This window comes from Artemia sp. Qi Xiang Cuo, chromosome 6 (assembly GCF_049724085.1).
Source record: "Artemia sp. Qi Xiang Cuo chromosome 6, ASM4972408v1, whole genome shotgun sequence".
Lineage (NCBI taxonomy): Eukaryota > Metazoa > Arthropoda > Branchiopoda > Anostraca > Artemiidae > Artemia > Artemia sp. Qi Xiang Cuo.
Genome location: NC_142799.1, coordinates 78,031,351 through 78,044,529, shown reverse-complemented (window position 1 = coordinate 78,044,529; position 13,179 = coordinate 78,031,351). Strand labels below are relative to the sequence as shown.

At 32.1% G+C, this 13,179-nt stretch overlaps 1 protein-coding gene across 11 annotated transcripts in view; it reads left to right on the top strand.

Moving 5' to 3' along the window:
* LOC148951621 (carboxyl-terminal PDZ ligand of neuronal nitric oxide synthase protein) overlaps positions 1-13,179 on the top strand; it is a 215,916-nt gene that overhangs the window by 123,197 nt on the left and 79,540 nt on the right. Inside the window, exons 1-2 of one of the 11 annotated variants that reach the window (XM_089091233.1) lie at positions 5,233-5,386; positions 8,778-9,155. The exons of 1 other annotated variant lie outside the window; for it this stretch is intronic. In XM_089091233.1, coding sequence (XP_088947359.1) covers positions 8,805-9,155 — 351 coding nt within the window. In that variant the 5' untranslated portion in view covers positions 5,233-5,386; positions 8,778-8,804. Of the gene's footprint in view, positions 1-5,232; positions 5,601-8,658; positions 9,156-13,179 lie in introns of those variants that run through there. 9 more of the 11 variants (XM_089091232.1, XM_089091231.1, XM_089091230.1 and 6 more) reach the window with 9 other exon arrangements.

Here is a 13,179-nt window from a genome sequence, read left to right as displayed (position 1 = left end):
TAGCTCTTATGAAAGTACTAAAAAATCTTTTGCTTAAAGAGCGAGGTATTGACTAGGGGGTGAACCCAATCATATATGTAATGTTTTCTGTCGTTTTATGTTTTGATGTTGCTCCTTACTTTCAGTTGAAAAACTTGTTTTTTTTTATATAATTTCCGATCTTTTTTTTAAATAATGCTGGGAAATCCGGGGCCCCCTTCATAGCAATGTCCCTTCCTCCATGAAAATTTCCTTCATGGAAATATCCTCCAACATAACCCTCGACCCACCCCCCCCCCCTACCAGAAAAAATCCCCCCTGAAAACGTCTGTATACTTCCCAATAACCAATACTATATGTTAACACTGGGTAAAGTTCATAACTTTGAGCCCCCCCCCCAGGGATTTCGGGGGATTAAGTCATCCTAAAAGGCATAGTTATCATATTTTCGACCACGCTGAAAAAAAGGGCTATCTCAAAATTTTGATCGGGTGACTTTGGGAAAAAAATGAGCGTGGGAGGGGGCCTAGTTGCCCTCCATTTTTCTTGGTCACTTAAAAAGGGCACTAGAACTTTTAATTTCCGTTCCAATGAGCCCTCCAACGAAATTCTAGGACCACTTGATCGATACGATCACTCCTGGGAAAAAAAACAAAAAACAAATAAACACGCATCCGTGATCTTTCTTCTGGCAAAAAAAAAAATACAAAAGTCCAAATTTTTGTAAATATGAGCTTGAAACCTCTACAGCAGGGTTTTCTGATACGCTGAATATGATGGCGTGATTTTCATTAAGGTTCTATAAATTTTAGGGGGTCTCTTCCCCTTTTTTCGAAAATCAGCGTAACTTTTGATGGTTAGAAGTAAACTTGATGAAACTTATATATTTTAAATCAGCATTAAAATCTGATTCTTTTGATATATCTATTGGTATCAAAATTCCGTTTTCTAGAGTTTCGGTTACCATTGAGCAGGGTCGCGTCTTACTTACAAATCGTTACCACGAACTGTTTGAGTGTTTTGTGCCATGTATCTATTGCCCATTATTTGCTGATTTTTTACCCATGTTTCTTTTTATTTAATTGGGCACTTCTACAATTAAAGACATATTTGCATCAAGGCCGTGGCCAGGATTTTTATTTATCGGGGGTATGGGGGAGGGGTTTACAATTTTTTAAACGCATCAAAATTTGTTTATATGAATTTTGTTACGTTTTCAAGAGTCGGACAAAAATTTGAAGGGGCATAGGCCTCCTCCCCTAGATCCTTGATTCGCATGCACAGATCTTTTTCATTAAGAATTGAATTCCCGATTTTTCTATTTATTTAAGTTAATTAAGTTATTTATTTAAGTTAATTAAGTTATATATTAATTAAGGTTATTTAAGTTTCCATTTAATCAGTTTGAACAATTAGATTTATTTTTCCTCTCCTTGGTACTTGAGGTCCATATACAAACATTTTTAAGTAAAAAGCAAACTTTGAATTGATTTAAGAAGTAAAGAAAAATCATGAAAGCTAGTCTCAAGATACTACTATTCGACTGATCTCTATGAAAAAAGTTTAAAAAAAAGGGGTTAAAGTCCAGCGTTAGCCTTTGAAAAGAAAGATAAGTCTGAGGAGTGATAGAACAGGTGATCACTCGATAAACACAAATGTTGAGTGTATTAGAATCATTTTCTCTTGATGCAAATTTTGTCCTTTCCCTTCGCAGGAGCGAGGGCCTAAAGATTTTAGAATAAAAAAAGTAAAAATGTAATTTTTTTTTAAAGTAAAAAAAAAACATTCTCAAATAGTAAGCGATTTTGTGTCTCTCAATTCCATTATCAGTTCTAGGGAACGATTGTCGTACTAAAACACGTTCACACTACTGGTCCTAAGAATTCGTATACAAATACTTTTTAAGTAAAATTGTAAAATCGTAAGTGTCCAAAATAGTAATCAATGTCAACACTTCATTTTCAGTACCATTAAACCAAAAAAATAGCACAAAAATCCCCTTCAAATGTGACGGTGTGATACATAGGACACAGGGAAAGTGTGTCCACAAAAACAAAAAGAAAATATTCATTTCGCCTCAAAAACGACTTAAAAAAAGAAAAAAATAGAACAGAACAGAACAGCATATACCCTGAGACTACTATCAAAATTTTCGACACTCACCTTCTATCCTTAAATACAATAATCAATATTAAGTGACAAAAATTATAATTCGATTACTATTTTACCAAATTCGAAACCAAATGTTCGTTTTCTTACTATTCGATCTTCCTCTATGCCGAAAAAAAAAAGTTGAAACAATCTAACTTTAAACCTCCCGTGAAAAAAAGAGTTCTAAAGGGGAATCGAACAGATGCTCATTTAATAAAAAGCAAAATAGGATGTATTAAAGTCGTCTGTTTTAGTGTCAAATAACTTTATTTTATAACAAATAACTTTCTTTCATTAAATAATATAAAAAAATGGCTTTCTCACGTGAATGTAAAGAGGAGCGTTCTATTTTTAAAAAGACAGAAAATATTTTTATACTCGTCTCATGTTTAGGATCATTTCCAAGCTTAACGTTGTTCTATAATTTCGTTTGGATTTTCCTTTAAATATTTTTATTCAGATTGTTTGTCAAACAAGTTATCTCTTTTAAAATAATGTGCTTAAGAACGGTCGCATCACTATGGGAAATGTGCCATTGGAAACCGGTGAATTCTAAGATCGACACTGTACAGCCCACTTTAACATTTTAGGAAAAAAATTATTGCATTGTGGCGCGCGACGCAAAAAAGCGGTAATCTATTGGGATGCAATCATCTTTGCTTTTTAAGTAGGCGCTAAAATAAAAGAAATTCTTTTTGTTATTCTTAAAACATTTTTTTCCAAAATTAATTCGATACGTCTACCCCTTAAAAGATTGTGCCTAAAATATCGAGGTTGAAGGGGCCTGAAATACCGAGAAGGGAATATTCAGGTTAAAACTGTCTATTTTTAAGGGGGGGATTTGTGATAAAACATTGGTCTTAGAAGGTCCTTCCCCCATTCTTGGAGGCACGGTTATTAATCTCCATTTTAGTCATCCATTTTACACTCAAAACCTTCCATAGCAAGAGAAAAAATCCCGCCCTTCAGCACCCATTCTTAACAGTAAGTCTTAACATTCATTCTATGAAGCGATGCAAGGGGTTACCCCACCCCCATTTGGTGTGAGGGATGAAGTCTCTCACGGAAGCTATGAAAGTTTGGTTGGGCTCATAATGCACTTTTCGAGACCACAGCTAAACCCTCCAACCATGTTGAAGAATCCACTGACCTCCACCTTTAAATGCAGCTTTGGAATGATTTAATTAAATAAATGAAAGTCCAAAAAGATCAGCTAAGATAAATGAAGCTTTCATACTGCTGTCTAAAATAACCGTTCATTTATTGTGACGGATTGACGTTTTCAGATGAACTGCTCCATTGCCTGGCTGTAAAGCCTATTGCTGTTAAAATTTAGGATGACTTTCACCCCCGTCCGTTAAATATTTTACCTCTAATAATAATTGATGGCCTGGTAATGGTAGAGCCACGTCTAGGTACTCATGCTTTGAGTGTTCAATAAACCACACTTGGAAAAAGCGTATCCTTCTTGGGAAAAAACTACCCTTCTTAGGAAAAATCCGTATCATGTTTTCATATATTAGGTTGAGTTTGATGGTGTTAAGTCTGTCTAACATTTCTTCCCTGCATGAGGGCGTTGCCCCACTTAATCTAAAATTTTTCAATTTTTAATGGTAATAAACTTTGATATGTAGAATTAAACTTAATTGTATATATTATGAATCAGATTAAAGATTATATTATTTTAATGCATAGATTGCATGGGTGCCCATATGTTGGGGGGGGGGGGCTCCCCCTCCCTGGCTGAATGATGCTGACTTATTTTTATATTTTTTTTCTGAGATTTCTATTATATAGCATTAAAAGTGCCAATTAGATGAGGTTTGCCCCCCCCCCTGGAATTCAGCTTATGGGTGCCCATGATAGATTGTTCTTAATTTTTCTAGAGTTAGGGTACTACCGACTTACCGACCTCTTTGTATTGTAGTGTAATTTGTAATTGTATCTTTGTCTAGGCCTAGTTTTTCGAGCTTGTCTCCCCATGGGCCTATGTCAATTACATACATGTATATGCTAATAATAAAATGATTGAACATGATTGAACCGACGAGAGTTGTTCGTTGCTAACTTCATCTTTGGTAATTTTTAAGTTTCATTTCTGTGAAAAAGCCATGAATTTTTTTTTCTTGTAAAATTGTGGGATTATTACATATTTCCCTTTTGTGTATTTAACGGATAAGCTTTTCAATAAGCGGGCCCATTGGGCAAACATGAAGAGAAAAAGTCTATTTGAATCCTGCTAAACTAAGTAGGGTAAATGACCAGTATTGAGAAAATCGGTACAGTGACGATTTGAGGTCGGATATTGATTTCAGAGGTTCCGTAGGTTTAGAAGAAAACGGGTCCATTGGGGACACACGAAGGAAAAAAGTCGAAATAAATGCTGATAAACTAAGTAGGATAAATGACCAGCATTGAGAAAATCGGTACAATGATGATTTGAGGTCGCGGATTCTGCCCCAAAGCCAAAGTTTATAGGAGTATTTCCTTTAAAGATTTTCGTAGATTTTCTTTTTCTTTTTGTTGATTTTTAATGTGCACTCCATGGATGGACGAAACGCCATCCATTGCAGCATTTAAGAAAAAAGTAATTTCTCAAAATCGAAAAAACAGCCACGTTACAATTTGCCTCACCAATCTGAGGGTTCCATTTGCCGAACCAATTCTATTTTGACCTGATATTTTGTCTTTGTTTTCGCATCAACTCAAACCCAGAATGATTTTTGTTTAAATAATTTTTAAATTTGATTTTAAGCAATATATATGTCAAATATAACATATATATTGTTATAACTTTATTATATATATGTTAAAGTTTGTATATTTGAAATTGGTTTCAATAAAGTGATTTCATGTCTACTCGCGGTAAATAATAAAACTAATTTTCTGAACGTATAGTTTTGAATAAAATCCAACATTTTATTTACAATGCCACTACACACTCCTTTGGCAGGCTGACTAAAATTCGCCGTGTCACCATTTGTCGCACCGATTCTATTTTGACCTGGTATTTTCCTTTGTTTTGCGCATCAACTTAAATTCCGAAGGCTATCTCTCCCCAGTGAGAGCGATGTAGTCTAATTTTGAACTCAGTCGGTTCTTTAAGGGCTACGATGAGTTTCCCTATGAGAGACAATCATCTGTGATGTATATACAATTAAAATAAAACATATTCATAGAAAAACTACCTGTGATTGGTTGTGATCATTTTATTGTGCTTTCAAAATATGATGAATATTTGTCACAGTTTGTTGATGTATGCGTGCGACTTAGTTTGACTTTTGGATTATAGAGCAGTGATTTAATGTGATTAGAGAGAGCCAATAGTGGCATTTTTTTTTACTTTTATATCAGTTACTCCAATTGAGGATGCTCATATGAAAAAATAAACAGTATGTTTATGAGCACTCTTAAGTTCACCATATACCCTTTCTCCATCGTTGTAATCCTGTCTTCATGGCAGAAACTTGGTAACTCAGGCAAACATACGCAATAAATGCTAAAATGCTAAAATGCCTAAGATAAATGCCTTAGCCTCACTAAAACATCCAGTAACAATTCTATTTGCCCATTTAGCACACTTGTAATTATAATCCTGTCTTCTCTGCACAAAATTAGCATCTTTAATGATAACATCCGATTCATAGATTCATCCGATAACATAGATTCAAACATCGGATGATATGTTATCATCCGATAACATAGATTCAAATTCAAACATTTTCTTAACCTCGTGTAAAGAAAATAAAGAAAGTCAATGAAAGAAAATAAAGTCAACAAAATGGCCATATAAAATATGCAAATAAACAACAAGCAAAAATAAATTATGGACAATATACACCAACTTAAACCATAATAATAATATTTAATTACATTTCTTTATTATCATCATAGATTTTAACAGAAGTCCAGGATAATTTCCTTAGTAACATCATAAACTTTAACCGAACTAGGCTAAATATATAAATGATAAATCTGTACTACCATAGAACAGTGATTTAATGTGATTAGAGAGAGCTAATACTGCATTTTTTTTTTAAATTTTGTATCAGTTACTCTAATTGAGGGTACACACAACGGTAATTTAGAAGGTGATATGTGACGCAGCGTAAATATTGCAGGAGAGTGGAAAACATAAATATTTTTTAAACTGTTTTTAAAAACCACTTGTGTTTTAAAAGAAAGATTTTTTTAGAACAAGACTGGGTTGCATGACCTACGGTAATTGAAAAGGTGACATGTCACGCATCATAAATATTGCAGGAAAACGAAAAAAACTTAATTGGAGTCAAAAGTACTTATTTTCAAATATTCATATATTTGAGGAAAAAGGACTTAAAGTGTTTTGAAATAAACAAGACAAACAGAAACTTTTAAATATTTTGGGTACCAAAAAAAGATTTTGCTTTTTCGTTACCCAATTTTTTTTCTCTGATCAATTTTTTTTTTGGCTCTTCTCGCATCAGTGAGAACGGTGCAGGGTTTAATGACCTACGGTAATTCAAAAGGCGATATGTTATGCACCATAAATATTGCAGGAGACCGCAAAACATAAATATGACTATACTATTATTAAAAAGCACTTTTTTCAAGAAAAAAGTTTTAGAACAAGACTGGGTTTGCCAACCTTCGGTAATACAAAACGCGACATGTTACACAGCATAAATATTGCAGGAGAGTGGAAAAACGTAAATATATACTCAATGAATATTATTATTATTATCATTGATCAAAAATGTTGTCATTATCAATAAATATTATCATTACTAATACGTCAAAGTAAATGCTATTGAAATTGCTATATCTTAAGGCTCTAAGTAAAACAGGAATCAAATTTTAAAGCAAGTCCTTTGAATGCTTCCGGCAATCAGTTTAGCCAGAGTTTACGCTCTGGAACCATTTTATCGGTATTTTGTAAACTCTCGTTTCAATCCCGCGGTTTCTTAGGAAAGCAGTTTAATTGACTGTCAATCAAAAGGAACTAAAGGAAACTGATAGAAAAAATTTCTTTTAGAATTTTGGCCATTAGATTTTACGTAAATATCAGGCGTTAAATATCTTTCATATCTGGCGATCAGAAGCCAGATTGAGTAGCTTCATCATAGAGAAAAGAGAGGTTACTTTCACTTGAATAAAGCTTTCAAATAAGCCTCAGATTAGTTTCCTATACCTCCGTGCAACTGTGTTTTAATTCCATTAATTTAAAATATTAATTAAACATAATTTCGCAAGCCAATCGCTTGCTCCTTCAATCGTGTGTCAGAAAGGGATGTCAAGTAAACCCGGTATTTACCCAATGTTATACTTACCTGTTGCTGTTGTGTCAAATTTTGAGCCAAACAAAAAATAAACAAAGCAACACAAAACCTCATTGGTACTTTTTTCTATGAAGTTTTAAGCCCATAGTAGGAAAAATAGTTTTGAGTCTCAATATTTTAACAAATAAATCAAATATTTAATTAAGGTTTTATTAATTTTAATTATTAATTTATTATTTTTAGTTAATTTATTATCATAGTTAATTAATTATAGTTAATTATTAACTTAAATATATAAAATATCTACTGGAAGATATTCTTCATACTAAAAAGAGCTTGAAAGTTATGTTATATAAATTATATGTAGTATTTAATTAAGTTAAATATATAAAACATTTAATTAAGTTTTTATTAATTTTTATCAATTTTAATTTTTAATTTATTATTTTTAGTTAATTTATTATATCAATTATTGTTAATTATTAACTTAAATATATAAAATATCTACTCGGAGATATTCTTCATACTAAAAAGAGCTTGAAAGTTATTTCGGCCGGATGATTGTAATGCCTAATAGAAATTTGATAGAATAGTTTTTTTTACGTGACGTTGAGAAAATATTAATAAATGTAAACTCTTTATGACAATCAACCTTTTCTCTTTATATTTTTTGTTAAATAGCCTACTGAATACCATTTCCGCCTGTAAAGAGTATTTGAGAAAAGCTTGTTCCATAAGAATTGGCTAAAGTTTACTATTCGCCTCTGAGATATAATCCATGGATTTAAGCATTGCTATTACTTTCTTCCAGGTGAATTATGGTGAAACTAGTTTATAAATTCAAACATTTCTTTGTTTAATATTTAGCCCTACTTGTTAAATATTGATATTTAAGTAATAATTGATTATTAGAATTAATTAATAACTAAATTAATAATTAACTATAAGTAATATAATAAATTAATTAAGAATAATAAATTCATAATTAAAATTAATAAAAATTAACAAAAGCTTAATTAAATATTTTCCAGGTAAAAATTTTCTTCCAGGTGAATTATGAAGAAAATGGTTTATAAATTCAAACATTTCTTTGTTTAATATTTAGCCCTACTTGTTAAATATTGATATTTAAGTAATAATTGATTATTAGAATTAATTAATAAATAAATTAATAATTAACTATAAGTAATATAATAAATTAATTAAGAATAATAAATTCATAATTAAAATTAATAAAAATTAACAAAAGCTTAATTAAATATTTTCTAAGTAAAAATGGCAATATACTCTCAATCCGGGTTTGGATTCTAATTTCTTTCCTTGTTCTGCCACCACTAATTCTTCCTGAGTAACCTTACAGAGTGCTGATAAAAACAACTATGTTCAAAGTTTTTCGGAAAGATTAGCCAGATTATCATGGCGGTGAAAAATGCTGGTAACTTTGTGGCAACAATCTTCAAGAAACGGAAAGATAAATCTATGGATCAAACCGGAGAATCTGTATCTAGTCCAAGTGAGTCGGCATCAAGTCCAGACCAGTCTAAGAGCAGTAATGAATCAGATGCTGCAAACATAAAAAGACCCAAATCCTCTGTTTTGACCGCCCTGAGTAACTCAGAAAAGCCTCGAAAAAAATTATCTTTCCGAGATCCAGAAGTGTTAGGGCATCAAGGAGCCATTAAAGGTACTTCAGAGATAATAAACACTCCATTGGAGCTAGTTAAAACTCAAGGCTGCTCTACAAGCATAGAAGATTTAGAACTAGAGGTAGTTTAATTTATTTGCCAATTTTTATTGTAAGATTTTGTATTATCCAAAACGCGCTGTCTTGAGGAGCCTTTCTCTTTCCCAGGTCACTGAGTTAATATTATGTAATTTAGTATGTTACTGTATCCTTGTTTTTGTGCTAATTATAATTTGTTTTCCAAATTTTATACCTCTAAAGGTTGTAAGACCTGCTGAAAGTACTTTAGGGATAACAAACACTCCACTGAAGCTAGTTGAAACTCAAGGTCGCTTTACAAGCATAGAAGATTTAGAACTAGAAGTGGTTTAATTTATTTGAAATTATGATTTTATTCTGTATTATTTAAGTTTGTTACCTTGAAGAGCCCCACTCTTTGCCAGATAGCTGAGTTAAGAAGTATGTTAGTATATCCTCATTTTTTTTTTTTTTTTACTAATTGTGATTTGTATTCGATGTTTTATACCTATTAAGATTGAAAGAGCTGTTGAAGGCATCTTAGAGATAACAAATTTTCAGCCGGAGCTAGTTAATACTCAGTGCTGCTCTACAAGCAAAGAAGGTTTAGAACTAGGAGCAGTTTAATATATTTGGAATTTTGACTAGATTTTGTATTATTCAAGTTTGTTACCTTGAGGAGCCCCACTCTTTGCCAGATAGCTGAGTGAAGAAGAATGTTAGTATATCCCTGTTTTTTTTTTGTTTTTTTTTACTAATTATGATTTGTATTCGATGTTTTATGCCTATTAAGATTGTAAGAGCGGTTGAAGACACTTTAGAAATAACAAATTTTGAGGTGGAGCTAGTTAGGACTCAGTGCTGCTCTACAAGCAAAGGCGATTTATAACTAGAAGTAGTTTAATTTATTTGGAATTTTGACTAGATTTTGTGTTATTCAAGTTTGCCACCTTGCGGAGCCCCACTCTTTACCAGATAGCTGAGTTAAGAATTATGTTAGTATATCCCTATTTTTTTTTTGTACTGATTATGCTTTGTATTCGATGTTTTATGCCTGTTAAGATTGTAAGATCTGCTGAAGGCACTTTAGAGATAATAAATGTTCAGCTGGAGCTAGTTAAGATTAATTGTTGCTATACAAGCAAAGAAGATTTAGAACTAGAATTAATTTAATTTATTTAGGATTTTGACTAGATTTTGTATTATTCAAGTTTGTTACCTTGAGTAGCTCCATTCTTTGCCAGATAGCTGATTAAGAAGTACGTTAGTATATCCCTATATATTTCGTTTGTAGTAATTATGATTTGTATTCGATGTGTTATGCCTGTTAAGATTGTAATAGCTGCTGAAGGCAATTTAGAGATAACAAATGTTCAGCGGGAGCTAGTTAAGACTCAATGTTGCTCAATAAGCAAAGAAGATTTAGAGCTAGAAGTAGTTTAATTTATTTGGAATCTTGACTAGATTTTGTATTATTCAAGTTTGTTATCTTGAGAAGCCCCACACTTTGCCAGCTAGCTGAGTTAAGAAGTATGTTAGTATATCCTTATTTTTTTTTTTTTTTGTACTATTTATTATTTGTATTCGATGTTTTATGCCTGTTAAGATTGTAAGAGCTGCTGAAGGCTTACTTCAGAGATAACAAATGTTCAGTTGGAGCTGGTTAAGACTCAATGTTGCTCTACAAGCAAAGAAGATTTAGAATTAGAAGTACTTTAATTTATTTGGAATTTTGACTAGATTTTGTATTATTCAAGCATGTTACCTTGAGGAGACCTACTCTTTGCCAGCTAGCTGAGTTAAGAAGTATGTTAGTATATCCGTGTTTTTTTTTTTTTTTTTTTTTTTTTTTTTTTTTTTTTTTTTTTTTTTTTTTTTACTAATCATAATTTGTATTCGATGTTTTATGCCTGTTAAGATTGTAATAGCTGCTGAAGGCACTTTAGAGATAACAAATGTTCAGCTGGAGCTAGTTAAGACTCAATGTTACCCTACAAGCAAAGAAATTTAGAACTAGAAGTAGTTTAATTTATTTGGAATTTCGATCAGATTTTGTATTATTCAAGTATGTTACTTTGAGGAGCCCCACTCTTTGCCAAATTGCTGAGCTACGAGTCTATAATCTAGTATATTAGTATATCCCCATTTTTGTATACTAACTATGATTTGCATTCGATGTCTTAAACCTCTTAAGGTTGTAAGAGCTGCTTAAGACACATCAGAGATAACAAATATTCAGCTGTCGCTAGTACGATGTTCTACAAGCAAAGAAGATTTAGAACTAATAACCAAAATGAGTCAATCTCACAGAGATCGGAACTACCTCGTGTGTCGTGAGGCTGTAAAGAAGGTCCTGAAAAAAATTTATTGAAAAAACATGCCAAATTATTAACATAACTTACGCTAAATTTAAATGTCACCTAATAGTACTGGAAATTAACGAAATTTTCAAGTTTGGATAAGATTATGAAATCGACAAAGAATGAAGAATCGGAAAATTTTCAATTAAAAAAAAAAAAATGTAGAAAGACTCGTACAAATTTGGCAAAAAAATTGTTGGTGTTCGAATAAAATCTGATTGCATTTTTGAGTTCATTAGAAATAGCGCTGTTAGAAAACTTTAGCACAAATTCAACCCTTTTAACAGTTCAAAATTTCACGATTTTGCAAAAATTTAGGCATACAAAAATAATTACGCGAGAAGAGGGCCGGAGGATAGTAAGCTGCTGATTGCATTTCAAAATTTTTCATAAAGATTATAATTACATATTTTATTTCGCCAGCAAAACAAATCTAAACTTCATTTTTTAGTGTTGTAAAAATAAATTACAAAGCTGTGTTAGCAAAATTTGAAGTTTAGAATTTCCGGTTCAAGCTGGTAACACTTACGAAAGTATGGTACTGCTCTGAAAACTTTGTAATTTTGAAAGAACCAAAAAGACAAATCATGGAAAATCACGGTTTCAGGATGTGAATAGACGTAAGATGGGTCCAGTTGGGCAAAAAAAAAATGTTTTTATTTTGATGGTCTTGGAATATAACGGCAGAGTTCAGATATACTTCTTCTAAAAATAGGGAATGTAACCTACAGAACTTCATTTGATGCATAAAGCTAGCAATCCCTAAAGTAGCCCTGGCATCGGTTCGATTCCGAGTTATTACTGATTAAAAAATAATGAAATCACTGGGGAACGTAAATTCATGACACATGTCAACGGTTGTCGTTCGAGTGACAGAAAAGGGGTAACACCGCGTCTTTTAGTGACGTCATTTGGCCATGTGACCTCATTTCCTCCTGCCAATTTTTTTTTGCTTTCGAATGGCTTTTCGTTTGATTAGCTGACTTAACCTTCGATCTTGGGTAGAATTTTGAAGTCGGGCCAACAGTTTTTGAAATAAAGCAATCAATACTGGAATTAAAAGTTCCGTTTTTGAATGTCCTGTAACATTTTGTTTTAGATTATGCTATGAGAGAGCTGTGGTTTTATCGAAGAAAGAGATGCAAAATTATATTACGAGAAATGTGCCAAGAGGAATCATAAAGATCTCCAAATTTTATTTGATTAAACTTTTTCCTTTTTATAGTGTTTTTGTAGTGTTAACTGTGTAGTCTTTCATTTTCCGCTCATTTACTATGATTTTTATTCTTCCTTATCGTACTCCCCTATTTCAGGTTTTTCTTTATCTTTAATAAAGAACAATAAATGATTAACTTAACATTATATCCTGTCTAACTCAAAGTAACAAGACATATTTTAAACAAAAGCTTGTACAAAAATTATATTTTATGATTTGTTGTACTTCGGACGTTGTAGCTTTTAGGTTGCTTATGAAAATCTGTTTGTGCCATTTCTCTTGTTTGTTTTGATTCGCAAATGAGGGGGGGGGGGATTTTGATCAAAAGACATCTAGATTTTTAGTAAATAATTGTTTTGTTAACCCCGTTGTAGAACAATAGTATTGATTCCTATTGGTTGTTAAGGATCTGGTTCGATCTCAGCCGCCGCATGACCTGGAATTGCATGGAGAATTTGCATTTGCGTCTCCAGATAATCAAACAGGAAGAAGAAGAAGATTTTCACTTTTCAT